General features: G+C 60.1%; 2 protein-coding genes across 5 annotated transcripts; one reads left to right on the plus strand and one right to left on the minus strand.

The window, feature by feature from the left end:
• The first annotated feature begins 8,284 nt into the window (after nucleotides 1-8,284).
• LOC105104587 (uncharacterized) lies at nucleotides 8,285-15,778 on the plus strand. Of its 3 annotated transcripts, none has more exons than XR_010382034.1 (3): nucleotides 8,285-8,856; nucleotides 10,146-12,499; nucleotides 12,772-15,778. XR_010382034.1 is itself a non-coding variant. In XM_010998319.3 (2 exons), exon 2 carries the CDS (start codon nucleotides 10,191-10,193, stop codon nucleotides 11,421-11,423), a length of 1,233 nt encoding a protein of 410 aa, XP_010996621.1. In that variant the 5' UTR covers nucleotides 8,285-8,856; nucleotides 10,146-10,190; the 3' UTR covers nucleotides 11,424-14,936. The 3 variants fall into 3 exon arrangements, 1 of the variants encoding a protein (XP_010996621.1); XR_010382035.1 differs by having other exon boundaries at nucleotides 15,154-15,778; XM_010998319.3 differs by having other exon boundaries at nucleotides 10,146-14,936.
• Nucleotides 15,779-17,839: 2,061 nt separating this feature from the next.
• On the minus strand, nucleotides 17,840-27,536 carry CALY (calcyon neuron specific vesicular protein). Of its 2 annotated transcripts, none has more exons than XM_031462100.2 (6): nucleotides 27,442-27,536; nucleotides 21,698-21,852; nucleotides 20,571-20,684; nucleotides 19,852-19,965; nucleotides 18,328-18,711; nucleotides 17,840-17,988 (listed from the first exon to the last, which is right to left on the minus strand). In XM_031462100.2, exons 2-5 carry the CDS (start codon nucleotides 21,830-21,832, stop codon nucleotides 18,355-18,357), a joined length of 720 nt encoding a protein of 239 aa, XP_031317960.2. In that variant the 5' UTR covers nucleotides 21,833-21,852; nucleotides 27,442-27,536; the 3' UTR covers nucleotides 17,840-17,988; nucleotides 18,328-18,354. The 2 variants fall into 2 exon arrangements, with proteins under 2 accessions (XP_031317960.2, XP_031317961.2); XM_031462101.2 differs by lacking the exon at nucleotides 27,442-27,536 and adding an exon at nucleotides 27,078-27,351.
• Nucleotides 27,537-27,767: the final 231 nt, after the last annotated feature.

The raw sequence follows: 27,767 nt of genomic DNA on the forward strand, positions 1-27,767 counted from the left end.
GAGCAGAAGCTCGACCCCAGCTTCCCGGCCGGAGTGCCCTGGAGTCTGGGCCAGGAGAAGCGCCCTTGGGGCCGGGGCTCCACGGCGGACTGACCGCCACACTCGAGTGAGCGCCGCCCTCCAGGACTGCCGGCCTCGCGCCGGAGGCCTCTTTGTCATGCACATGAGGGCACCGAGGCTGAGACAGGGTCCCCTTCAACACAGAGTCACCGATGAAGAGCACTTTCTTTCCCAGTCTGCGGGCTTGGCACATGCCTGCTGTTTCCCAGTGGCCTCGCATTCAAAGAGTCCGGTCCCCCATTCTTTGTCCCCCTAGGTGCCCGGCCGACAGCCCCTGGCAGCTGCTGCGCTTTCAAAGGCTCTATAGAGCGTCTCTGCAGGTGAGCCCTCATGCCAGGGGCTCCCGTCAAAGGCTCTTTGAGACGTCACCGCCGAGCGGGCTCGGGGCGGGTCGCGCTCACAGCGCCCGCACAATGGCTTCGCCGCTCAGCGCGACCCCGCGCCCCGCCCGCGCGCGCTTCCGTGGGGAGTCCCGGGTGGAGGCGCCAGGCTTCCCGTGCTCCGGCCATCTCCCCCCCCCTCCTCCCCACCCCTCCGCCGGCCCTCCCCACTTGCGCCCCTCTCCATGTCGCCGCACAGCCTCTGCGGCCTCCCCCGTCCCCGGCCTCTCCCCACTCCGCCCTCCGCGTCCTCCGGCCGGCCTCCCCTCCCTCCCCGACCCCACCTCTCGCCCTCCACTCCTCCCCTTCCCGGCCTCCCGCCGCCCGCCCGGAGTAACTGCTCCTTTGAAACCCCAGGCCGGCGTCGCGGCGCCCGGAGCGCTCCCACCCCGCGAGCGGGGCTGCCGTCCGGCCGCTCGGTTTCAGCTTCTTTTCACCCTTTCTGTTTCAACTTTATTAAAACCAGAGGGGCCGCCGGCACTTGGGGGCGGGGTCGTGGCCTGGAGGGCGGGGCCTACGCTCTCGGGGGGGGGGGAAGCCCCGCCCCCGTCCCGGGCCACTCCGGTCAGGCGCGTGGGGGCGGGGGAGTCCAGGTTGCCTCTGCCAGGCCGCGCGTGACCAGCTGCCGTTGGGTCCGAAGGTGACCAGGTGACCCTCCCAGGACTCTGGTTCTCCTGGTTGTTTTGTTTTCGGTGGTTGCTGAAAGAATGAGAAGGGGGAGGAGAGAGAAAATCCGGAGAGCTTTAGAGGACTGTGCTACCAAGCCTCCCACCCTAGTCTTCCTGGACCGGACCTCAGGCCACAGAGGCTGTGCTGAGCCCACCTGGAGGGATGGAGGGGGGTGCATGTGAAGGACTCCATAGGTCCTGCCCCTGTGAGCTCCAGCTGGTGGCTCAGGGAAGGGTTTATTTTGGGGTTCATCTCCTATTCCCCCAGCCCCCAGCTCTGCCTTCTGGGGTGAGGGCCTGGCCAGCAGACTTGGGGGTCGGGGGAATTACAAGGGGGGGGGGTACCTGCTGTTTGCACATGTGTTCCTGGGACGGCTGCAGGGGCGCAGAGTGTGTGGTGTAAAATCACTTCATTCACTCATTCATTCATTGCACAAACACCTGTGGGGCTTCTGCTGGTGTGGCCAGGCCCTGGAATGTAGCTCTGGGAGGGACAGACTTGTCTGTGGCCCTTGGGAAGCCAAGGGATGGCTCTAGAGAACCACCCTTTGTGGCTTTGCCCCCAGCGCCAGCTACACCCCAGCCCCAGGCCACATGTCCCCAGGCTACACACCGAGTTTTCAGGCCCTGGAGTCTGGGGTTTGGAGTCAGTCCTCAGGTGCTCTGGGAGGTCAGGAGCCACTGTCCAGGAACTGGGCACCCGCTGGCCCAGGACGGGGCCTAAGTGGGCAGTTCAGACGGCAAGTGCAAGCCCAGTGGTCACTTGTCGGAAGTGCATCCACTCAGCCTCCCAGGTCAGACAAAGCAGGGACACTGTTTTGTTGGTAAAATGTGAAGTGTGATGTTTATAAAAAAAGTTTATTTTTGGAGTAGTTTTAGATACATAAGATATAGCAAAGGTGGTACAGAGCATTCGGTGGGTTCCCCTGCACCCACACCTAGGAAGTTTGCTTGTGAATATGAGTGTATTCACACTTTGGAAGCTTAGCTTCCCTGCAGGGAGGAGGGTGGTCAGGACGGGAGGTGACTGAAGGGTCCTGCTGCCCTGAGTCCTCTGGGCAACCTGTCCTTGGTCCAAGGTGGGTGAGTGGTGGGAACCCAGCGGGGGCTGCAGATGGCTGCAGGTGTGGGCAGCTGAACAGGTGCAGCTGCTAGAAGAGGATGGTAGAGCTGGCTGCTCAGACCCACGCCTACTTATAGTGAACTCCCATCCCCACCCACCATCTCGCTCTCCCTCCTCTGGGCAGGGTGACCACCGACATGCATGGGAACGCTGTCCTTGCTGACTGGGCCCCTTGCCCAGGAGCACACGCAGACTGCAGCCTGACAGGGGGTGGATCCTGGGACCAGGTGTGCAGGCAGCTCTGGGTGGGGTCCGGGCCACCAGAATTCCCCAGGGCCTTCCACGGTGGGCAGCCCCCCAGCACCTCTGCTCCCTGCCCAGGAGATGGCCGCCTGTAGTTAGCTCCTAGAATGAGGGTCCCCCCAGGCCAGTCTGAATCCCTGCCGCCCCGTCCTCTGAGAACACGTGCCCTGCCCCCTCTCCCTCGCCCATCCTGGTTTCCTCCCTGCGGCCTCTGAGCCCTGGACCCAAGGGGTTTGCCAGCAGCTGCCTCTTGTTTCCTTATCCAGAGGGCAGGCCACAGCAGACACTGAGTCTCCCTGGGCCTGGTGACCCCACCCACTGCACAGGGCTCCCAGGAGGTGGCTCTCAGGCTGTGGCCCTCGGGCCAAGTGCCGACCTCCACCTTGTGACAGGGCCTGGACACTGGACCAGAAGGGACTTCTTCTAAATCTGGGACATGAATGCAGAGACATCACCTGGCCGGGGGTGCCTCCATTGGTGAACCTCAGGCCAACCTAAGGCACAGCACAGGTACAGCCACCCCGAGTGCTGACCACCACTCTTGCCTCCCATGGGCCTCAGCTGGGACTGTGGCTCTCAGGTCCCCAGCTCCCTGGCTCCTGCACCGCTATGGCAGCACCCCTGGGGAACAGGACCACCCATGCCCGGAACCAGGGACCCCCTTTTCCCCCACAGCCCCCACAGTCCCTCCAGGGCCCTGTCATGCACACAGCCAGGTGGCAGTGACTTAGCTCTCCTAGGTGGTAGAAAAGAGGGAGCTGCCCCACTGTGGATGTGGGCTGTGTTGGGTCACAGTCAGGTCACAGGCAGCTGCAGCTGCATGTGCTTCCTGAGCTGGCAGCCCCAAGCCAGGTGGCTTTGGAGGAGCCAGGCAGGGGTGGGTGACATCCTCCAGTGTCCTGGTCTGGGGGCTGGTCCCCTAACTGCTGGACAGTGGCCTGGACACCCACTCCAGCTCTGTGCTTGCTCTGAGGTCCTGAGTGGCTGTGCCTGAGGGCGCCTGGCCTCTGCCCCATCTAAGTGTCCGGCTGCAGGCCTGGCTGGTTAGGGCAGCTGAGGTGTCCTGAGGGCTCCACCCCTGGACAGATAATTGGGACACAGGCAGAGCACCTGGAGCTGGCCTCAGCGCCCTCTGTCCGGGCTGCTCTGCCCCCTCTGGGCTCTCCTCAACCCTGGCCTTGGCACCAGCAGGCCCCACTCTAGCCCAGGGGGCATGGCTCAGAGCTGGGCCTGTTTCCAAACCCCTTTTGAGATACAGACCAAAAGAAAGGAGCATCAGTGGCTTCAGCAAGTGAGCAAAATTTACAACTCAGGCACACGAGCAGCTGCTGCCTCCCAAGCGGACCCAGCGGCTGCTGGGAGGGAACTGACTTCCACACACGGTTCTCACAATTGCCCATCAGTTCCAACCACAGCTGTGCACAAAGCAAGCTCTGGCAGGACTTCTGTTTCCCTGTGAGCCATTGTTCCTGGTTTTGGAAGGAGGTTAGAAGAAACGTTTTGATGAGCCCTGAGCAGAGGTGAGCTTCTCCGGGTTCAGCCCTGAGTGTGAGGGCTGGTGAGGCGCCTGGGGCGGGGCTTGGGCACCGCCTGGAGCTCAGTGGAGCCCTGAGAGCTTGCTGCTTCCTGCATGGATGGTGTTGGCGAGGAGGTGCGCAGCCTTGACCACTGGGGGTGCTATCCCCTGTGAGGGTGCTGTCCCTGAGGGGGTGCCGTCCCTAGGGAGGGAGTGTGTCCCTGGGGGGTCGTATGCTTGGGAAGAGGGTGTTGCCCCCAACTGAGTTCAGGTTCACAGGAAGTAGACGTGTCCCCCGTGGTGGCCAGTGTCGGGGAAGGGCAGGAACCCCACAGGGCGGTTGGCACTGGGCCTCACAGACGGCACTGACCGCTGGGCTCTCAGTCTGTCCATAGTGGACACTTCCCGTGTAACTGCTCTGCCCAGGAGAAGGGGACGGTGTCGGGGGAGGGGGCAGCAGTTCCTCTCAGGAAGGGCTCGCAGGGGTCCTCATCCCTTTGTCTCCCTTTTTTGAAATCGCATTCAGACTCTGCCTTGATATGGAGAGCAGCCTCCACCTGGTGGGGTTCCTGCCCCTTCGCCCGCCTTAGGTGCCACACTGGCCGGCTGTGGACAGCACCCTCTCTACCAGCCACCGGAGCCTCCTCCAGTGCCCGGCGTCCCCGCTGGGCAGAAAGCCGACACAGGGAGGACTGGCCCACTGGTGGCCCAGCAGGAAACGCGGGGTGGGGGCAGCGTCCTGCTGTGGCCTTGAAAACAGAGGAAGTGAGTGCCTGGCTGCTCACAGTGAGAGCTCTTGGGATTTGGAGAGCAGGGGGCAGGGCTCTGTCTGAGGGCACATGTCCCAGGGCCTGCTGTGCGGAGTTGGGGGCCTTCCCTGCCTCTGGGCTCTGGGAGGTTCCCAGCCTGCCCGAGGCCCTCTGTGCCCTTGGGCACAGCTCAGCATGAAGCTGGGCCCCCAGCACAATTTCTGACCCTGGTCAGAGGCTCTTCTCCACCTGCCCTCACCTGGCACGGGCTTTGCAGGGCCCAGGGCTCCCCTGTGTCCCACCTGGGAGGTCTTTGAAACACAGGAACCCTTCTGGAGTTGGTGGGACAGGCCCTGGCTGGGGGTGGGGGATGGGCTGAAGGCCCCACCTGAGGCCTTCCCTGGGCCTGGAGCTCACCTGGGGGAGGGCGTGGTCTAGGTGTGGACGCAGCAGACCCAAGGCAGAGGAGCCTGTCACGTGTGGAGCTGACCAGAGCTAGGTTCTCCATCCATCCCCTCCCAAATACTTCTGCTGCTGAGCAGGTTGGACACACTGACACTGTGCCCACCTTATGGAGCCCTGCCAGGGGGGCAGTGAGCCTGGAGCAGCACCTGTGTGGGGGCTGCTGGGGACTGCATGAGCCTCCGAGGCCCAAGTGGAGATCTAGACACAAAGAGGGAAAGGGTGACTGGTGGAGGGGATGGAGGCTTGGTGAGGCCGGAGCCCTGGGACTCGGGCTTGGCGGGTGGGTGAGGGGCCTTGGGAGCTGGGTAGGAGCCAGATGTGGAGACTCCGTGGACTGGCAGACAGCAGCGAGCTGAGGTCATCCAGTCCCGCCCTGATGAGAGGGCAGGAGGGAAGCAGCCCCAAGTCCCAAAAGCAGGAAGGTGGCCTGCGAGCTGGTGGGGTGGGTGTCCCAGGCCGAGGACAGCAAGAGCAGAACTGTGCCCCCAGCGCTGTTGGAGGTGGGGCCCTGGGCTGTTCTGGGGAAACACACGAAGCCACACAGGGCACCGGCCACCGCGGGGCTCCGTCAGGAAGCACTTCCTGGCCCTGGACTCCGGCAACTGCATCTCGTGGTCACGGGCGTGGTTATGGGCGTGGTCACGTGGCACTGCCCCTAGGCAGCCGGGCAAGTCCAGGCTTGCAGACGCTGTGCCTGTGTCTTCAACGCTCTGGTTACTGTGGTTTCCTCTAACTGGGTCTTTTCCATGTGCCATCTTGGATTTTTAGTGGTGATATAATATACATAACATAAAATTTTCCATTTTAAAGTATACATTTTCGTGATAGGCAGTGTATTCACAAAGTTGTGCAACCATTAGAAGAATCTAATTCTGGGACATTCTCATCATCAATAGGTGCCACCCTGCTTTCCTTCCCAGCCCCTGGCAGCCACTTCCAGATGTTTCCCTTCAGTGGACTCAGACTCTACGTGGTCTTCACGCCCAGCTCCTTTCACTCAGGGTGATGTTTCCAAGGTACATCCACCCTGTTGTATGTGCACTGCACCCCATTCCTTTTAATGGTGTGTCACATTCCATTGTGTGGATTTGCCATGTTTTGGTAACCCTTCATCACTTGTGCACATCTGGGTTGATTCCAGATTGCGCGTTGTGAGTGATAGGCTGCCTTATTTTGTGAATTGTATAGAAGAATGAAATATCTTCAGGACGTGGAGTGTATGTCATAGCAGGAATGGCTGTGGCCGAGGCACCCCCCCACTCTCCTTCTACTCCCATGGGCCATGCTTGGTGGCTTCGCTGCCCCACCATGCCAGGCCCAGCTTCCACGCCAGCTCCCAGCTTCCTGCAGCGAGATGAAGCCAGCTGTGCCTGGAAAGGAGGGGGTCCCTGATTCTGGAGCACAGTCCCCCGACCCTGCTCAGCCCAGGCTGCTCGTACCACCTGCCCCCGGACCTTTTCCTGGCCTGTGGCTGCCAGGCCTGGCCCCCTCCGGCCCTTCCTGCTGCCCTTTGCCTGCCCAGCCCCTTGTCCAGCACTTGACTGCTGTGCTCCCACCCAGTCTGGACCAGTGACTTGTCCTTGCAGCGTCATTTAATAGAAACACGACGTGAGCCTGTGTGTAACTGCAGGTGGTCTAGTAGCTACATCAAAACCATAAAAAGAAGCGGGGGAACCTCATTGAACACTACATCTGTTTAACCTGATGTACCAGCGATCACTTTCACGTATAGCCAGTACAAAAATTGTTAGAGACATTGTCACCCTTTTTGTGGGTAGAGAAGTTTCTTTTTCAGTTGCACGGTTTTATTCAGTTTGAAATTACATTGTTTAATGGAGGGCGGGTAGACTGAAGCAGTCTGGGATTAAATGTGCCGTACGGTATTTATATTTTGCAATGACGTGTAACTTTCTCCCCATGACACAAATTCTCTACCATTTCCATGTTCACTTTCTGTATCGCGGTGCTGGTGCTTTGTATGAAGAAGATACCCATCCAGTTGGTAGCAAGTCTTTGAAACCTGGCATGTGTTTTCTACTCGCCGCACATGCCCACTAGGACCAGCCATGTCTCGGGCTCTGTGGCCACGTGGGGCTGTGGGCTGCTTAGCTTGGCTCCGGATGCTGACCAAGCCCTCAGAGTGGCCTGGCACTGCCTCGGTCAGCGGAGTGATCCAGCCTAGCCTGTGGGGTCACAGGTCACCCACCCACAGGCACAGTGCACACGGGGAAGGGCGGTTTTCTGACTCACGGTAAGTGGGGATGTTTCCACCCAAAATGCCATCAGAAAGGGCTCCACCTCCAGCTCCCGAGCTGGCCTGCTGTCTGCTGGGGTCGGAAGGGAGAAGCCACTCCACTTCCAGGCTGAGCCCATGAGCATAAGGCTATGTGTCTGTCTGTGTGTGTATGGACACGTGTGCGCACGTGGACATGTGGGTGCACACAGGAGTGTGTCTGTGTGTGGACGTGTGTGCAAGCAGGGGTGTGTGGGGTCTGGCTCCCAGGCAGGCTTGAGCCTTCACTGACCACCCTGCTGGGATTCCACTGGACAGGAGGTACCCTCAGAGGCCCGAGCACACACACGGTGCTGGCCCTCACAGGTAGGGGAAGGGAGGGGTGGGGAGACCAGAGAGGGAGATGGAGGGGGAAGGAGAGGAAGGACAATGGGGGCTGCAGCTGGTGCCTCTCTGGGCAGCTGGCACCAGTGGCTGGCTTGGCCTCTGGGTGAGGCTTCCTGGAGACACTGGGTGTGGGGGTGTTGGATGGCTGTCCTGAGGATTCCCAGCAGAACTTTCTCCGGGGTAGGCTGGGCCTCCAGCTGGACCCTGGGGTGAGAGGGAGCCTGCCCACCCACCAGCCGCAGCCCCAGGGCTCTGCCTCCAGGGGGGCAGTAGGGGTCTTTCTGGTCTGGTTGGGGTGTGGAGGCGCTGGCAGCCCCGCGGGCACACCGTTATGTCATCTAGGGGCCCTGGAGTGGCCCAGTGAAGGCACAGGAACGGCGGGAGAAAGGCCAGGCCCTGCTGTGGGGTGGGCGGGAGGACCGAGGGAGCTCCGCCTCCTGCTCCTGGGGTTTGTGGAGGGAGATGCGGTGGGGTTGGGGGGACCGGCGCAGAGGCTGAGCAGGAGGATGTTACTGGAGGAGATTCTGCTGGGGAGGGTCACCCAGCAGCCGGGACCTTCCCTTGGAGGACGCAGCACCGGAAGAGCAATTAGGGACAGCCCCGCCCCCACGCCAGTCAGGCCCGCCCTACTGACCCCAGCCAAAGCTCACCCTGTCGCCCTGGCCCTCCACTCACTGCTTTCCCAGAGAGTGCGGGGTCCCTCAGGGAGCCCTGATGGCCAGCACCACACCACCTTCTGGCCTTCCTGCCCCCTGGGCCTCCGGTGGTGCCGGGCCACTTCTCCTCAGCCCGCCTCCTTCCTCAGTCTGGTTCCTGCTTTCGTTTTCCTGCGCTTGTTTGTTTTAGCAGAGATGCCTCCAGAGAGCATCAGCTGCAGACTTTCTTCTGTCCCGCGACAGCTCCAGGGGTCGTCCCCGGCTGCCCGCCGCCTCCTCTGAGGACTGGAGTGAGGACTGGACAGCACAGGGCCGCCTGTGCCTCTGGACACCTGGACGCCGCTGAGGGTGCGCCCTGCCCCACTTGGAGGGGCAGGTGAGGAAATGCAGGAAGGCTGCAGCCCTCCCAGGGAGGGGCCCTGAGAGGCCAGACTTGCTCAGCTGCCACCTCTGGAAGGGGTCAGCCAAGGTGGAAGGGCTTGCTAGCCGGGAAAGTGTTGTGTCTTCCTGTCGCTAGAGCGGGTGGGGGTTGGGGGCCCTGTGGAAGGGGGTGGGGAGATGGTTTCCTGGAGCTGCTGGCTAGATGGCCTGGGACCTTGCAGGGCTGGCCCGGACCTTGTGACCCTCACTCTGTTCACCCAAATGAGGCCACGGCCACAGTGAGGTCCCAGTCCCTCTTGTGCCTGCAGGTTTGCTGGGCTTCAGAGGGAGGGCCGCTTGCTGGGGCCACCGCAGCTGGCCGTGGAAGCGCAGGAGAGCTCCCAGGATTGAGCCAGGAAGAGGCTTCTTAGACACAAGCAGACAGACGCCAAGTGATGGCAGTTCAAGCTCAGGCCTCCGCCTGGTGAGGCTGAGCAGCAGGGTCTCTATGGGAGGGTGTCAGCAGAGCAGTGACGTCCTAGTGCCCTGGACAGTGTGGCTGCCCGTTGCGGGCTCAGTTCACTTGTGGCTCTGCGGGACACGACCCTGATGCTCACACTGCACAGGGTCACTTCCCACCACTCCGGAGGCTGGGTTCTGCTTCCTGGCTTTTACATGCTGCCTTCTAGCCGGGTCCTCCTGTGGGGAGGGGGCGGGGGGGAGGAGCTCTCAGGGGTCTCTTTCCAAAGGACACTGATGCCATTGCTGGGCCTCACCACCTCATCACCTCCCATAGGCCCTGCCTCTTGGACCTTGAGGGTTAGGATTTCAATGCGTGAACTGGGGGGACCCAGACACTCAGTCTATAGCAACCCCCCATGGCCAGTGACACGTGAGCCACATGTGAAGGGAAAGAAGGCCTGGGAGGCATGTCCACCAGGCACCCAGACCCCTTCAGATGCCCCGTGGGCACAGCAGAGGCTGGTTCCCCAGGGTGCGCTGCAGTGAGGTCCCACGTCATGTGGGTTTGGCAGAGACCCAAAGGCAGGCCAGGGAGTGGGGGCTTCCTAGTGGGAAGAGAGCTCGGGGCCCCGTCCCCCCAGGAGGCTGCGTCCTCGAGGTCGGTTAGGGGCACGTTGTGACCTTCACCAATGGGTCTCGAGTTGGAAGGGGAAGAGGGACAGTGGTTGGCTGCGTCCTGGCAGGGGTGGTTAGTTGCAGCTTCTCAGGCTGGCAGCCGCTCCACTGCTATAGACAGTCGGCCGCAGTCTGTCCGCATAGTCAGGCTGTCTCCATCTCTTGCAGCCAAAGGGCAGTTTTCTCCTTGGGGACCAGAGGCAGATTCGGGGCATGCCCATGGATTCCTGTCCCGAGGAGGAAGGTGCGGCCCCTGCCATCCCCCCGCTGAAGGCTGGCGAGAAGTACCACCTGTTCGTGAGTTACAGCAGCGTGGACGCCGCGTGGACCCACGGGCTCATCAGTCGCCTGGAGGTGGACCACGCAGGGCTGAAGGTCTGCCTGCATGAGCGGGACTTCATGCCGGGCAGGAACGTTCTGGAGAACATGGCCGATTGCATCCACCAGAGCCAGAAGGTGCTGCTGGTCCTGAGTCAGGACTTCGTGCAGAGCCGGTGGTGCTTGCTGGAAGCCGACCTGTCCCTCTTTGGCTCCTGCCTGGAGCAGAAGCCGGTCATCCCGGTCCTGCTAAGGCCCTGCCAGGTCCCGCTGCACCTCAGCCACCTGACCTATCTGGAGGCCACGGATGGCCGCTTCTACCACAAGGTGGTGCGGCTCCTGTGCACACCCAACCAGCGCGTGGCACGCCCCCTGGGCCTGCGCTCGGCCCCCTCCCTCTACAGCGGGAAGACCCTGCTGACCCTGGACTGCATCAACAGGGAAAGCCTGTCCTCCTGGAGAGTGGGCACCTTCAGCACCCTGGCCGTCCCGGACCCCTTGAAGCCGGTGCTGGAGGACCCCGAGGTGTACAGGCATGCTGTGGGCATCCTGAATGGGGTGCAGTCACCCCGGTCCTGCCTCCGGTACCTGGGCTGCAGGATCACACTGGGCATCTTCCTGATTCTCCTCTCCTTAGCATCAATCTTCCTCCCTTTGGTTTTGGGGCTCTCGCCAAACCAACCTCCTCAGCGGCTCCTCCTGATCACTGCCAACATATTTTTCTGCCCCTTCTTTATGATCTTAGGCATTAACACTCTGTGCTGGTTCAGAAGGTTTTCTAAGAGGAAGATGCGGGAGCTGGATCTCAGGGTGGGTGAGGCCAACCTGCTGCTGGCGCCCCACTCGGTGCTGATGGGCTGCAAGACCATGAACAAGCTCCACTTCGTGTATGTTGTGCTGGGGGACTGCAGGGAGGCCTTCCTGGAGGCGCCGGGCGGCGAGGCCCTGTTCCGGGAGGCCCTGGTGCAGTTCTCGTCCAGCTACGCCTGCTGCCTGGCCCATGCGCACTTCCCCGACTCCGAGGATGCTCCCGGGGCTCCTGGCCACCTGGAACTGGGCCTGTGCTTCTGCCGGTTCGTCTCTCTGCAGCTGAGGAGACAAGGGTGGCTCAGGGTTCCCCCTGTGTGACGGCTGGAGGGGCCTGGGGGCAGGGCCTGTTTTTGGGCGTCCAGCTGCCACTGAGCTGGCCCTGCAGACTTGGCAGCAGTGAGCTCTGGGTGGCGCACACAGGCCTGCCCCCTTCATCAGCTGTGCCAAGCCGGCCGGCCCTGAGGCCCCTGCAGCACCCAGAGGACCCACAGGCTGCTCTGAGGGTAGAGGTTACCAGCAGCAGCCCCTCAGGCCTGGCTTCCTGCTCCAGCCTGACAGTCTGGGGAGGAGGGCTTTGTCAGTCTACCTGGGAGGAGGCGGGGGAAGCAGTGGTCTTGCTGTGGGACCCTCGGGAGACAGTCACTGCCCCTCTCTGGATGGTCAGTGCATGTCCAGGGGCCGGGGCGGAGTGCGCTGGCTCCCTGGGCCCCCTGAATAGCTTCTCCAGGAACCTGCCCCCGTTGCTGGGACACAGATCAGATGGACTCCGAGGGACCTGGGTTGTTCACCCTCAGCCACACACACACACACACTGTGCGCCTGCCGTCCGTGCTGAGAGCCCATGGGGGCCAGCCACAAGCCATCCTCGGCTGAAAACAGCCTGCGTTTGTCCTCAGTGCGGATATCTGCTGGTCAGACCCGGATGGACTCCAGACTGGGTGGGTGCTGTGTGCTGCCTGCCTCCCCTCTGGCTCTGTCCCAGCTCCTGAGACGCAGACCCTGGGTCGCTATCCTTCCCCTTCTGGAGGAGAGCGAGTCTGGGGCTGCAGCATGGCCTCCTGCAGTCCAGCAGCGGAGCCTGTCCGTCCACAAACACTGCCCCTGAAGACAGGCCTCTGAGCTCCGAGGTGGTGGCGCTTCTGCTGAGAGAGCGGCATTTGAGGGGCACAGACGTGACCTGATCCTGGGTGTGGGGGCCCAGCAGGAGTGTCTCCTGAGAGTCCCAGTTGCGCCCTTACCAATCCGTAGATGAGCAGCTGGCGGATTGCAAGTCTGGTGCTGGGCAGATGTTCCCAGGTGTTGTGCTGGCCAGAGCTTAGCTAAGCATCTGCGTGGTGTCTCTGCCTCACCCATTTCCCAGGTGCGGGCCCTGGACCGCAGCTGCAGAAGCACAGGCAAGTGAGGCTCTGGAGGCTTTCCCAGCAGCACTGTGAGCGACAGTGCCCTCCCTCCCAGGCCCTCCCCTGGCACTCCTTAGATGAGACCCCCATCCCCCGCAGAGCATACCAAAACCCCACTCTTTTGGTTTGAACTGGCCGATCCGCCCGCTAGCCCAGGGATCCCAAAGCACTCTCCCCAGGGACCCCGATGCAGGCTCATGCTGGGGTCGGCCTCTCTGTCTACACCCACCTGACCTCCCCCATCAGTAACAAGTTCTCTGCTTCAGTTTCTTCCGTGGTCTGCTCTTGAACTTGGCTCACCATCCAGCACCCTGGGCTTCTCTTACCAAGTGTTAATCAAGCTGAATCACAAGGCGACTGTCCTGCTGAAGGCAGCACTGGCCCGCTCTGTCCTGGGGTCAGGGCTGCACGGAGAGGATCTCCCTCCAGAGGAGACTGAGCAGCAGGCAACAGTGAGAGAGGCAAAGGGGGGGCGGTTCTGGGCGGGGGTCCGCACCAGCAATGGCACCAGACAGGAATCTGGTCACAGTGAGAAGCCTGAACCTCGGTGGCCCCAAAGATGGGCCCTGACACAGCCTCTCTGTGGCTGGTGGGGCCTGGCACTCCTGTACATGAAGGGCTGGGGGCTGACGGGGAAGCAGCAGGGCCAAGACATGACCACAGGCCCTGCCCCAGAGTGGGCACCTGTGAGCCCCAAAGCCATCTGGGCCCCACGTGGAGAAGAGCCTCTTGTAGCAGTGGAGGCTCCGGCTCCCTTCCAGGGTCCCCCTGGACTCCGCTGGGTCCTCCAGCCTCTGCAAAGTCTGAGTGTGGGACCACCCACCCAGCTTCCGGGTCAGAGCTGGCTCCTAGACGGCACAGGTGACACCCACAGACATGGAGGAGCCGACTTGAGGCCACACCTGCCCAGGCCGAGGGTCCACTCAGTGCTGAGTGCAGCTGGATCAGAGAGCACTGGAACCTCGCATGCAGAGCTGGGCAACTGGTCAGCCTTTCAGGGCCAGACTCCTGGCTGCATCACAGGAAGCCCTGGGAGGCCATGCTGGGGCTGGGGGTTGGGGGCGGGGGTGGGCATGGCCTCGCTGTGCACGCGCAGGCACGTGCATGGGCTCCTTGGGCATGCTGCTGACAACAGTGGCATTCCTGCTCGGTGGTGCCCAGCGGTGCATCTGAAAGGGGCAGGGAGACAAAAGGGAGGGCAGAGGTCTCTCTTCAAAAGGCCAAGATTTTTCATCATGAAATAGCATATTTGTGCAGTCAGAAAGGAGAAGCATTAGAGGAGCCATTCTGCTCTCTCACACAGGCTGTTGGGAATCTAAGCCCCCTTTGAACTGAGCCTAGGACAGTGCCTCAGTCAGCCTTGCTCCAGTGCCCCTGGCCTGGCCAGCCCCGCATTGCTGCACAGATCCCCCACTGGGGCAGGCAGTGTCGGCTGTGGGGGATGCTAGACCTGGAGGAGTGGCACCCCAGAGTGTCCACCAGGCTGGCCACCCCCTTGCACCCACTCCAAAGCTGCATGACCCAGGCCAATGGCTCCAGAACACAGGGACCCCAGCCCACCCTCCAGGGCCTGGACCCAGGGCTGTCACACTGCCTGCTCTGGCCCCTTGACCTCGCCACCTGCATGAGAGGTCAGTGGTTGGGGGGGGGGGCGCGGTCGGACAGGGCCCTGCATACCTGCTGCAGCAGGAGCAGCGGCCTTCACGGTGGAGTGCCTGACCTCCACCATCCGCCCCAGGACAGGACCCCAAATCATCACCCTGGACAGGTGAGGATGGAGGTGCAGGCTCCTCTGTGCTTCTCATGGACCTGGGAGCTCCACCCCCTGCAGACGCCCCAAAATGCCTCTCCTCAGTCTTGGGCTGGTTTTCAGCAGGGTGACCCCAGGCAGGTGGGGCTGAGGCTCTAACCAGTGCTGGGAACCCCCTGACAAGGCTGCTGGTCACCAGGGGTCAGGCAGCTATCCCAGGCTCACTCTCAGACCTGGAGCACCACCCCCTGGTGTTCACCCCAGGGCCTCTGCAGCAACCCCTCCCTTGGCCGCGTGGGTTTCCTGTGAGAGGAGAGTGAGGTCCCCACGACGTGGCTGCTGTGCCCTGGTGACCTCATCACAGCTTGGGCCTGGATTTAGCAGGAGTGACTAGGGCTCTGAGTAGACAGGCCCCAGGGCCCTACTTCCACTGCCCCTCCACCTGGCTGGGCTCTGCCTTGTGGGTCAGGTGAGCCTCACTATGGACAGTGGGGATGGGCCAGAGCTGGCCTCGCCACCATCCTCCTCCAAGTGGACAGGGTGGGGGACACAGCACCGAGGTCAGCAGAGGACTGTCTTGTACCTGCTCTGGGTGTTGTGGAAAAAAAAACCTTCAGGGGAAAAATGTGAAGCAGAGTAAGTAAGAAAATGCACGTGCATCTGCGTATTTCTGCAAAAAGGTGCACAGGAAGGTGGGATTAGACTAGTAAGACTGAGTTCCTTCAGGGGGCGGGCGGGAGGCAAGTGTCTTATCTGGGACTTCTTTTGTGTGGTTTTGCCTTTGGGAACCATGTTAATATTACACACTAAAAAATAATATAATAAAACCAACAAAAATGAGGAAAGGACACTAAAAGGGAGTATAAGCAGTAATAAGGGACTCCTCTATGTTTCAAAGGAATGGCATAACTGCACTGATGTGAAAAAAAGAAGAGCTCCAAGTAACTTTTGGCCTGGCGCTTTGACTCCACACCCTCAGGCTGAAGGCAAATGCCCTCCTCTAGTTTGCAGGCTCACTTCTGTTGCGGTATGGACACCAGTTCCGAGGCAAAGTGCAGCGCACTCTGAGACTAGCGAGTAAGTATACCAAGGCTGACAGGGGCCAGGTGTCTCTGCGGAGAAGGGGCTCCTAGCACGGGAAGGAGGAGAGTCTCGCTGGGAGCTCCAGGAGTTCCCTGTGTGTTGTACACGCGTGTGCAGATGTGTGGGCATGTCGTACAGATTTATGGGGGTTGTGTCTATGCACGTATGTGCACTTATGCACATGCACACATACGCTTAGAGGAGAGAGATCTAGATGTGTGTAGGAGTGCGTATACAAAGTCGAGCCACTGGGTGTGCCTCTGAAACCGAGTCCCCCTAAACCCGAGCGCCCTTACTGAGTTTATGACTAATCTCACCACCCAACACTTTGTTCCCTTTCTTGTGCCCTCAGAGCTCAGTCCTGCACTCACTGAACACTCATCAACCAGAGTCAGATGACTAAAACTCCTGTTGTCAATAAAATTGCCAATGTACCCAAACTGCCTGTGTAGACATCGTCATTAACATACAAACTCAGGTTATTTCTCCAGGGCAGGGTGAGCTAACAGACCCCTGAGCCATGGACCACCTGGCCAGAGACATCCTGACTCCCAAAACTAGATTAAGAACGGTCGCAGGACAATGGTTAACCCAGCCTCTGTTCTTCCCCTTAGAAAGAGCCCTAAGTCAAAGACCCAGCTGGAGCGGACCTGCGTCTGCCTCCCACTCCCTCGCTTGGCGCCCTGGAATAATTGCTGTGCTTTCCTTCACCACAGCCCAGGGTCAGCAGGTTGGTTTTGCTGCATGGTGGGTCAGACTCAAGTTGGGTTCGGTAATCCCCAAATCTAGGTAGCACAAGATGAGCCTGGAGCATCTTTGTGCCAGAAAGTCAGAGAAGGATGGGGACACGTGAAAAGGACGACTCCCATCAAACAGATACGGAAGAGCATGAACACAGAAATAAATAATGGTAACAGCGGATTTTAACCCACTGAATAAAACAGGAATCCATGGGTCCCACTGATATAAATAAATGACTTAATGGGTGGCAGGGCAGGGGGGCTCTTCCTTATAGTTGGCTAAGAATTGTAGAGGAATCAATTGAATGTAGAAAATTATCACTTGGAAAATATTGTTATTGATTCGGACAAAAATCTTCCCTGGATGCTATTACTAGGTGAGGGGTGTTTATGTAAATATTATTACTCACCAGTCTCAAAGCATCTTCCACAAAATGTGTATTAATTTAGAAAGGGAAAAATGGTGGTTTTATAGGGAAAAACCTTGTCAGAAGCCACCTTAGGCACATTATGGAGTTAACCTCACCTCCCTCCACCTTGCCTCCAGTGTGGGTCTCACTCATCTTCTGGACACCACCCGCTGTTCCAAGGCTGCCCAGACCCCCCACATTGCCAGGCTGGAGGCCTAGCAGTCAGATTCCCACCCTTCTTCTGAGCACCTTGGGAATCACCCAGCCCCAGTGCTCAGCTGCAGGGCAGATTGCTGACGCTGGCTCTAGACAGGTCACCTGACACCGCAGAGATGCTCCAGGCTCTCATTCAAGGCAGGCACTCTGCACTGGGGCTGAGGGGAGCTCCCCAGAAACTCCCACCCATGTAAGGCTGCAGTCTCCAGCTGTTTCCTCCAGCTGCCTGGGCTTCCCAGGCCCTGTCATTCCTGTCTGCCAAGCCCAGCTCTTAGCCCCCAGGCCTGAGCTCACCTCCAACCAGTGGGGTATCTGGGCCTGGGGGTCAGTCATCAGAGGAGGACAAGTGCTTCAGGGGAGGGGCACAGTCTGATCCACCCAGGTTGGGGCAGAGCTGGGACCTTTCAGAGTTGTGGTAGGGGGAGGTAGGGCAGGCTGTGCTTCCCAAAGTGAGCTGCCAGGGTGAATGAGAAGACTCTTGGTGGCTCAGGGCACCCATGGGCCCTCAGACCTCCCGCCCCACCTCTAGCTTCCAGAAAACAGAAGATTGAGTGTTCTATGGGGCCCTCTGGGGCCCCAAGGGCCAGCTTACACCCCTCCCCCGGATGCCCTACGTGCCCTCAGATGAGCATCTGCTTGATGCTTTATCCAGTCACTCATCTCGTGGGCAGTGCAGCTTGTGGGCAGGAACCGTATGTGGGTGCTGCCCAGAGCCCAGGGATTCAGACGCTCCCACCAGATGGGGGAGTGGCTTAGGGACCAGGCCCAGCACCTGTAGACTGTGATGGACATGGCTGGGCTTGGGGCTAGGTGGCGGTCAGTTGGGAGGCTTCCCTGGGTGGAAGCGAGCTTATTCCGTTGTAGCCAGCCGAGCGATGGACCAAACCAGGGCCTGTCCACTTGGGGCTTTGGCCCCCAGGCCGGCTTGCATAATGGCCCTTGCCTCCTCCCCTGTACGCATGAGCTGCGTGAGCCTCGTGTCCAGCTCACTGCCCTCCGCGGCTATCACCGCTCCCCGAGGTCCCTCAGGGGTCCCTGTAGGCAGTGGGGGACAAGATGCGGGTGCTCGCCCAGATTGGGGTTGAGGGGCAGGAAAAAGGCCGGAGGAACCGAGGATGCTCAGGAAACGCGAGAGCCAGGTGGATGTGAATCTTTACTTAGAGAAAAGCGACAGAGCTAGAAGCTCACGGGGCGGGGGCGTCAGCGAGGGGTCCTGGGAGCAGGGCCACGACCACAGCGGGGAGAGCCTCTGGCGAGGGCCGGCGCAGGTAGCGGCGTAGGGTGCTGCGAAGACAGAGGCGACGAGGGGTGAGAGCGGGCGAGGCGGGGCCGGCACACGGCCCCCTACCGCGCGCCTGCAGGGGAAGAACGGCGAGACTGAACTCCGCCCGCCCGCCTCCGGTTCACCTGACACCGCCCCCTCCGGTCCCGCGGGTCCCCACCCGCCCAAGCCCCTCCCAGGAGCTCAGACGCGGTCACAGGGGTCGCGTGGGCGGACAGCACCCCTGGGTAAGCCTCGGGCAGATGGGGTAGGCGCTCCCGGGGTGGGGGGGATAGGGAAGATGCTCGAAAGAGTGGCTGGGGTCGACATCCACGCCCCCGGGGCCCCCGGGGCACACCTACCCGGACGGGCTGCGGGCGCAGGGGCTGTCACTGGGGAGCTGTGGGCAGCGCGCTCCCCGCCACCTGCGCCGCCTCTTTCTCTCCCTGCGCGGAGGGCTTCTCCGAGGGCTTCAGGGAGGGCTTGGCGGAGGGCTTCGCAGAGGGCTTGGCGGAGGGCTTGGCGGAGGGCTTCCCGGAGGGCTCCGAAGCGGCGGCCGCCGCGCCCGCCCGGTTGGGTGCCTTGGGCGTCTCCTTGAAGGCGCGGTAGCCCCCAACCCACGGAGTCTCCGTGCCGTGTTTGCGGCCCATTGGGTAGGCCCCGATGGCCGCCAGGATGCTGCGGTGACGCTCGGGGTCCAGCTCGGTGTAGTACATCTCCAGAGTCAGCGGGGTGCAGATCTTGTGCTGCGGGAGTGAGCCGGTCAGGGGCGGGGGCGGGGCGCAGGGAAGAGGGGCCGCGAGGAGCGGGGGAGAGGGGAACTGGGGAGGGAGGCGCGCGGGGGGGGGGGGGGGATGGGGGAGGCGGCCAAGCCCATGGGCCCGGGTGTGCAAAGCGGGGTGTTGTCCTCAGTGACATCGGACACTACGCAGGAGCCATGTGCGAGGGCCACACGCGGGAGAGCGGTCACCTCGGGGCCTTCCTGTCCCTTCTGCTTTTGAGCAGTTCAGTAGTACTGTAGACAGTGCCCTTAAATCCATTTGTTTCTGCCATAATTTCAAGCCACCAGAGGTCAGCCTCCAATTCAGAACTCAAAGCCCCAGGAAGAGCCAGCCCTTGTCAGACACGGGTGGTCGTGGCCTCTTCCAGAGTGAAGGGGAGGGGGCTCGGCGAATGCAGGCAGCCCGCCCCCAGCCCCTGGACTTCCGAGGGATCCTAGTGAGTGCGCGCGGTTAACAGCCCGAAGGACCCCTGGGAAATACAGCCGAGGGCCTACGGGCCTCTGGGCACGTGTGGTCAAGCGCTTCCACCTCGGAAACCACGGGAAAGGCGGGGGTTTATCTACTGGGAACTTAGAAGCTTAAAAAAATTACACTGAAAGTGATTTTTTAAAAGTCATCATAAGCAAAGTCGAGAAAAAAAAAAAGAATGGGGAAATACCTGTCACACATATAGAAAATTATATCCTGCGGCCTAGAAGCCCGCTGCGTGCCAGGCAGGGAGGAAAAGGCCGGCCCCGCGGGGAGAACCGTGCGGCCTGCGGCGGGGCCCGCACCTTCACCCCCGCGGCACCTCCTTCCTTAGGCTCCACTTTTTAAATCACAGGAAGACAAAACCTCCAGCTAAAACACCTTTTCTTTTCATTTTTCTAAAGATAGGACTCGAATATACCTGGGAGGTCACAGTCCCACAGACGGGAAACGCCTGTCCCCCCCACCCCGAGGAGGGGTTGGCGGTGCGGGGGAGGGGAACGGAGGCACCTGTCACCCAGGCTTCCTCAGGACACCTGCTCGAGACCCTCCCTGGCACTCTGCCTGGAGGCCATCAGAGAGCAGGGAGGCCCGACTGCCCCTTCCCAGCCCCAGCGCCCAGGCTGCCGTCCTTACCCGAAGCAGGAAGCCGTCGGGGCAGCTGAACTGGTCGTACCAGACAGCCTTGTACATGATCACGACGCAGGCCAGGAGCGCCAGGGTAAAGGCCAGCATCCTCCCCGTGGACACCTGGTGGGTGGGGAGGTGTGGAGGGGAGAGCCCAGGTAGGGGGATGTGAGGCTGCAGCAGGGCCCTGCAAGGACCACACAGCCCCGTGCTCGCTGGCCTCTCGGAAGTGATGGAGAAAGGGGGAAAGGGCAGATTAACTACTGAAAAATGAAGGTTTCAGAAATAGTACACTAAAAATGATAAAAAGCCGTCATTAGTAAGGTTAAGAGCTGGAAAAGGAAGGGGAAAAACGTTTGCCTGACACCTAACAGAAAAAGTGCCTATTGTGTGTAGGAAACCCAGGAGTCACCAAGGAAGAAACAATGACCCACCTGGGAGAGGGTACAGGGCACGAGCCAGCACCACCCAGACAGCAATCCTCCGAGGGCAGCTGCTGCTTTCACCCCACTTTACAGCGACAGGGAGGCTGGGGCTTAGCCTGGCGCTGCCCAGCCCTGCACCCCACCCCTGAATGGGGTGATTCCCTGTGACACTCTCCCCCTGAGAGCAGGGCCCTGACCAAGGGCCCAGCTGACCCAGCCCAGAGCCTGGGTGCCCAGGACCTGTAGGTGCCTCTCCACTGCCCTGCCCTAACTCCCCACAGAACTGACAGGAGGGTTGGGTACCCTGCGCCCATGGCCCGAGTGGCTGCCGCTCAGTTTCTGGGCCTCCAGATCAGAGAACTTCTTCGACTGGTCCGGAGAGGACAGCTGGTATTCCGTCTGTGTCTTAATGACCACCTGTGGAAAGAGATGACCCCAGAGGCCCTGAACTGGGAGGGCTGGGAGAGAAGGGGACAAGGGGTCTGCTGCCCACAGTGGTGTGGGTGCTGGCCATCTGCCAGGACTGGTGAGTGGCAGGGTTCCAGGGGCTACCGGCTGAGGCCAAGGGAAGGTGGACACTGGAAGTCTGCTGGGGCCATGGCAGCCCACGTCCTGGCCAGACCATGCAAACAGCCCCTCAGTCTGCTGGCTGCCTTTGACTCTGAGGGTGCTAGCTCTCCCTGCCAGGAGCTTCCCCTTCAGTGGCTCTGTAGCTTGGGTTTCTTAGAAAGCCCACCCCGATCTCTCCTCTGACTCCCAGAGTCTGAGGCCCCACCACAAAGGCCACAGGCAGGTGCAGTCCTGTGCCTCATGTCTCCCACTGAGGGGCAAGGACTGAGCCTTCCCACAGTGTCCTTTGAGAACTAGGTCCAGAACCATAGCAGGCTCAGCTGAAGCCCACACAGATTGCTAGAGAACTGCCCTTAGCCACAGGAGCAATGCCTGGAAAGTATTCCCATGGTCCCCAGTCATAGCTGACCGATGGGGCCTCCAGCTGGGACAACTCTTGGTACCATTCACTCTACAGGCTCAAGTGGGATCAGGCTGGGCTGTGTCAGAGCTGAGCTCTGCTTCTTACAGATTTCGTCTGAGAGCTCCCCCTCCACCAATCACTTGCCCAAGGACCCCATCTCAGTCCCCAACCCACCACAGAGCGCACCCAGCAGAGGAAGGGTGGAGAGTTTTGCTTGCTGAGCCCCTGCTGGACAGCAGACAGGTTGGGCGCTGTCTGTGTGATAGTGTGTGAACTCTCACTGTCACCCTGAGGCTGGTTTACCCCAGTTTACAGGTGAAAAGGGTGGTTCTGGGTGGCAGGAGAGCTGACCGGTCACATGGATGGCCAGCCTCTCCTGCACCTTGCAAGAGGCCACACCTAAACCAACCTCTCCTGTACCCCTTTGTTTCCGCCTCGTCCTTTCTTGCTCACCTACCTGGTCAGCAAAGGATGGCTGCAGCTGGCTGACATCCAGGGGGCTGATCAGGGGGACGCTGTCCATGATAGCCCCATCCTGGTCCCCAGGGTCTTTGCCTGACTTCCCCGAGAAGCTGCAGCTCAGCTTCACCATGGTGGATGGTAGTCCTTGTCCTGTCCAGAGGTAGACACAGAGTCACTGCCCACTGGCCACCTAGCAGATGTTCACACCAGCTGGCTCTGGAGTGAGAGGACCCCAGGTTGACCCTGATGCTCCTCGCACCAGAGCCAGGATGGGCTGTGGGCAGCAGGCCAATCTCCCTAGGACAGACCAGGCGAGACCAGCCACAGGGTTCTAGTCCCTTCCTGCCCACTGGGCTCCCTCGAGTCCCCACAGCCCTGCAGGGGATGGCGCCTCTAGAGGACATTCCAAGGGCAGCTATTCCAACCAAGAGAAAACAATCCCAGAGAGAAGGCTGGAGAATCAGGAGGCCAAACTTAACAAATAAAAATACAGGACACCAGGTGAAGTCTGAACTACAGACAAGCAAGGGGTGCTTTTGCTTTTTGTAATATATCCATGTAATATGCAATACAGGACATACTTATACTAAAAAGTTATTGTCTATCTGAAATTCAAACTTAATTGAGTGTCCTGTGTTTTATCTGGCAACCCTGCGGGAGATGGGGAAGTAACAAAGGGCTATAGGAAGAGAATGCTGGTGGGTAAATCCAAGCACTACCTGCACAGAGCATGGTTGTAAAGGTGGACCTGGGGCTGGGCCATCAGGGACCTGGAATGACCTGACAAGAGCAGAAGTGGGGGCAGGGTGGATGCTGGAGGGGCCTTCGTGGCCTGGAAGAGGTCAAAGCCTCCCCCAACACTGGAGAGGTCAAGATGGTCTCACTTTTGGGCTGACCACTAAGAGTCACAGCAAATGACTTCTAACTGAAAAAGTAAAAACATAAAACATAGTCAAAAGAAGAAAAGGTCCTTTGTCCACTAAGAAACTGAATTTGTCATTAAAACTTTCTGACAACTCCAGGCCATAAAGCATCACCCCTAAATTCTACCAATCACTTAAGGAGGAAATAATGCAAATTCCACACAAAACTCATCCAGAAGAAAGTCTTGGAAAAGCCAAAGGAAGGATTCGTCTGCCAGGCGTCCAGCTCGTTACACAGCAGTGGAGTCTAAGCTGTGTGGGGTTGGTGCATGGTGTGCCCATGTGACACATTCTACACTCACGGACCACGGGTTTATGATGAAGATGTCGCTGCAAAGCAGAGGGGTGGCCACCTTTCTATAAATAGATGTCCACATGGCAAACAGTGGACCCAATCTCCACCTCACGCCTCACACAAAAACTGCTCCAGCTGGATAAACCAAGATGGAAAAGCATCTTGAAGATAATACAGGAGAATGCTTTCCTGGTCTCAGGGAAGGAAAGAGTTCTTCAGTAAGACAAATAAGCACTAACCACAAAAAGAAACATTGGTAAAAGAACTACATTAAAGTTAAGAACTTCTGCCCATCAAAACATAGCCTTCAAAGAATGGAAATAGAAACCAAGACTGGGAGAAGATACTTGCAACCTGCAAATGAGAAAGGGCTTGTTGTGGGTTCAACAAAAGATGTGCCCAAGTCCTAACCCTGGGAACCCCTCCCTGAATGTGATCTTATTTGGAAACAGCATCTTTGCAGATCTAACTGAATTAAGATGAGATCATACTGGATTAGGGTGGACCCTGATCCAATGACTGGTGTCCTTGTTAAGAAGGGGGAAATTTGGACACAGACGCACACAGGAGGAGACCATGTGACCCTGAAGGCGGCTATTGAAGGGATGCAGCCGCAAGCCAAGGGACTCCTGGGGCCATCAGGAGCGGGAAGAGACAGGAAGGAGCCTCCCCTACCGCCTCGGAGGGAGCATGGACCTTTCAACATCTGGATTTCTCACTTCTTGCCTCCAGAGATGTGGAAGAATAAGTGCCTGTTGTTTTGAGCCACCAGTTGTGCTAATTTGTTACAGCCGCTCAAGGAAGCCAATCCAAAGCGGCTATCTAAAATACATAGAATGCCTCGAGTTGGTAAAGAAAGACAGCTAACCCAAGAGAAAAACAGACAAAAGCAGGTCTCAAATGGCCATGAATTCTGAAGAGCGCTTACCTTCTTCTCCTTGAGGAGACACATTCGAGCCAGGTGGGGACCTGCCCACCAGAACCCCTGAGGGTGCGGGAGCAGACACTGTGCACGGTGGGGGTCGATGTGTTTTACCTAGGATGTTGAACCTGTGACTGGCCTCACTCTTGGGTGGACACCGGCAGGAAGGCGGGTGTGCCGCAGGTGGACGGCCGCACCCTCCCACAGAACTGCGCACCAGCATGCATCTCCAGGGTAGAACGAGTACATAAAGAAGGCATTCCTGGGACTGAGTTCCTTAGAGCAGTGGAAGTGAAGAGACTACTGGCTACATGCAAGAACAGCCCTGAGTCACAGAAACAGAGCTGCCAAAAGAAGCCAGCAAAAGGAAGTTTCAAGAATAAGCAAACACAGCCTGCTTTAAGAGCTGGGGTGGGGGGGGGGGCGGTCTGGGCAATGCGCCTGTGTATGCAGAGTCCCGGTGGTGCCCTCGGGGGAGAGGAGCGGCTTTGGGGCAGGGTTTCCAGTCTTCACCTGATAGTAGATGCCTGGGGTTCACTTATGACAAATGATTAGGCTGCATGTTTGCTTTATGTCCTCTTCTGAGTTAGTTATATTCACAACAAAAAAAGTAACAAGCAAAGGAAACCAACAAAAGGACAGTGGGCAGGTAGCAGAGGCACAGCCGCACCACACCCCTTCCCCCCAGGACTGGACCCCGAAGTTCAGCTGAACAGACAGCTGTGCCCTGCCTGTCCCCTTCTTCGTGAGGACCCTCTGAGGTGAAGGGTAGAACCCAAGGGCAGCGTCTTCTGCCTTGGCCTCCAAATGCGGTCCTTCCCTCACCACTGCCTGCACCCACCCTGCATAGACTGCTCTGCCTCTGAGCCCCCAGACTTCTGTCCTGGGTGACCTCTCCTGGTAACAGCCCCACCAGCACCGGTGCCCACCGGTCCCACAGGCGATCGCTCTCTCACACCCCAGTGGCCAGGCGCTGCGGTGGGTCCCAGTGTGGGCAGGCCAGGTAGGAACGCTGAGGGAGAGCCCCTGCCCAGCGTGGAGACAGATGCACAGGATGGAGTGTGGGAGGCACTGGGGGATCCCCTTGGGTCTGCCACTGTGGGACAGGTGGGAAGCAGCCGGCCTGGGCTGAGAAAGGGGTCGCCGGCATCGTGGACTCCCTGGTGGCCCGCGGAGGAAGGTGCTCTTAGGGTCTTGAGCTGGGGCCCTTCCCTGGATGTGCACGCCTCTCTCGTGGCCCTTAGAGACCAGCGAAGCGGCCCCACTCCCACCCGCCAAGCTGGTGGGCTCTTCCTGAGGTAGGTCCGAGCCTGGCCTGGGCTCAGCCTGTGGATGACGCGGTCACCTGGGCACCTGCCCCAGGCGGGCGGGCGATCAGTCAGTCATTATCCACGCGGACAGTGCTTATATGACGTCCACGCTCCATGAGGCAGAGATGGATTTGGAGCCATCAGCACATTAAAAAAAAAAAAAAAAAAAAAAAAAAAAGGTCCGGCAATCCAGTGCAAGGAAAAGAAACAGAGACCAAAAGCGTCGAGAGGGGGCCACGGAGAGGGTATGATGGTGACAGGGGGCTGCGGGGGAGGGCGGTTCGAGGTGGGGACAGCAAGTGCCCGGGCCTTGGGGCGGGAATGGTGCCGCGCAGGGAGAGAGGGGACCTTTACGCAGCGGACGCCCCCGAGGCTAGCAAACCAAGCCTGCAGTTTACAGGAGCGTAGACCCGTCAATCCAGGTTGGTGGCCACTCCCTCTGGAAGGCCGAAGGAGGAAGTCTCCCCCTCCTCCCGCCGGAGGCCCCTCCGCATATGGAGCTCCGCCTCTGGGTTCCGTCTGACCCAAACGTAAGCTCCAGCTCTTCTGACTCTGCGTGACGTTCATGTTACATCATCCCGGGTTTCCATGGCAACAGAGACAGGCAGGCAATGACACGTCTTCTTGAAGAAAAGAAGCCCTTTGGGGCCCAGTCAGAATGACGGGGAGAGGCTGGGCTGCATGCGGGAAGCGCCCCCCAACATTCCCTTCCTTAGCTGAGTCATGAGGACCCCCTGGGAAGGCTGGCTGGGCCCATTCACACGACAGACACAGAGCTCCGTGGAATTGGAAGGGTCTTCTCTACTCCTCCCACCGGCCCTCTCCACCCACCCTGCGCTGTAATTATGCCTTCTGCAGCGGCTCAGCTGCTCCCCACCAGCTGTGGGCTCCTGGGCTGGAGGGAGGTGCACGTCTCCTCTAAGAGGATTGGGACGGGCGCACCGGATGAGCAGTGAGGCTGTGCTGATGGACAGAATGGATGGATGGATGGGAGGGTACGGACCCTTAGATGAAAGCCCGCAGGAAGCTGGGCTGCAGGTCACGTCACAGACTCGCTTTCACACACACACGCGCGCGCGCGCGCACACACACACACACACACACACACACACACACACACACTACCCTGGATGCTGCGTCACTCATAGGTGCGCATCAGTGCGCACCGGCACGGGCATGTGCAGGGCCGGGCACGAGCCTCCTGTGCGCTTTGGGCAGGCATGTGACTGCGGAGCGCAGGGGGCCTGCAGGCTTTGCTGAAGCCCCCGCAGAGTCCCTGTTCCCGAGCCCTGTCTCCTAGCCCAGCCTCAGCCCCCACCTAGGTGCCCTCCCACCCTTTGCCCTGCTGGCCGGTAGTGGGTTTGGCTGCTGGTTCAAGGGCAGGTGGACCACTGGCGCCAGCCCAGCCCTGAGCGGCCCAAGCGAGGGGGAAGGTGGTGGGAGGTGCAGGTCTGCACCGGTTTCAGCTCCCACCTACCAGCCACCTGTGGCCTTGGATCTAGAGCCTGGGGCAGGTAGTTCTGGAGAAATGCCCTCTTCCTGCCTCTGGGCCACCTCCCGCCTGCCGCGCAACCTCCCTAACCCTCCCCCACCCAGCCCGCCCGCCACCCCCCACTCCCGCTGCCGGGAGCGCTTTTCCCTGCTCTGATCCATCCGATGCCCCCTTCTGTTTTCCCCACCCCACTCAGGCAGAACTGAACCGGTCCTGGAACTGGCACCCCCTCCCCACCTCGGGGACGTCCAGCTCCCACTGGCTCTCTCAGACCTGCAGAGGTGGAGCTGGCTCACGGGAGAGGGGCTGCAGTCACCATGGGTTGGGGGGCGCTGCTTTCCATCAGTCAGTCCTACTCCGACCCGAGCTGTGCGCTCTACTGAGGACCGGGAGCCGGGCAGCACCTTTGGTCTGTGCAAAGCTGGACACTCACCGCCCTTCTTGGACGTCCAGGCAGAGACTCGCCCCGCGGAGGCCCCGATCCTCCGGGAGGCCTGAGGGCAGCACCCCGCGTGGGTCAGCAGAGACCCCCAAGGGAGGACCCCAGCTCCGCCGGCCACCAATGGGTCAGTCGCAGGGCCCTCCCACCCCCGCTCTCCTACCGCTGCACACGCACCTGCATACACGCATCCCGCACATCTGCGCACTCGCACCTCTCACATCTGTGCACACACACCGGCATAGCTGCAGCCCCCGCACACGCACCATGCACACTCGCGCAACGCATTTGCACACCTCTGCACACACTTGGCCCCCCTCGACCCCGCTCCACAAGGAAAAATGTGGAAATGGCTCACAGGTGGCTCCAATGGGCAGCTGCGGCAGGATGCGGTCGCAGGACAAGGATGCGGAGGAAGGATGCGGTTCCAGACGCTTCGCAGCTGGGGCGGGGCGGGGGAGGGGCCGAGCCCCAGACCGAGGCTGCCGTTGCCGTGGAGACGCAGGCTGGGGGAGCGGAGCCTTGCGTCTGCCGCCGCCGCACCCCTCCCACGCTCGCCCCGTCCGGGGGGCCCCACCGTCTGTCACTCGCTTAGACACACGCGCCACATCCACATACGGCTCACACCTCACAGAAACACACGCATCTCACACACACCATTCACACTTACAGCACCGAGCTCCA

Source organism: Camelus dromedarius, chromosome 8 (assembly GCF_036321535.1).
Source record: "Camelus dromedarius isolate mCamDro1 chromosome 8, mCamDro1.pat, whole genome shotgun sequence".
Classification (NCBI taxonomy): Eukaryota; Metazoa; Chordata; class Mammalia; order Artiodactyla; family Camelidae; genus Camelus; species Camelus dromedarius.

Bases quoted from the DNA above. Each gene is read 5' to 3' on its own strand.
- LOC105104587 (XM_010998319.3), top strand. From the start codon at position 10,191: ATGCCCATGGATTCCTGTCCCGAGGAGGAAGGTGCGGCCCCTGCCATC.
- CALY (XM_031462100.2), bottom strand. From the start codon at position 21,832: ATGGTGAAGCTGAGCTGCAGCTTCTCGGGGAAGTCAGGCAAAGACCCT. The intron at 20,685-21,697 runs GTAGGTGAGCAA...CTCTTTCCACAG, and splicing joins AGCCATCCTTTGCTGACCAG to GTGGTCATTAAGACACAGAC. The intron at 18,712-19,851 runs GTAAGGACGGCA...TCACTCCCGCAG, and splicing joins CCGACGGCTTCCTGCTTCGG to CACAAGATCTGCACCCCGCT.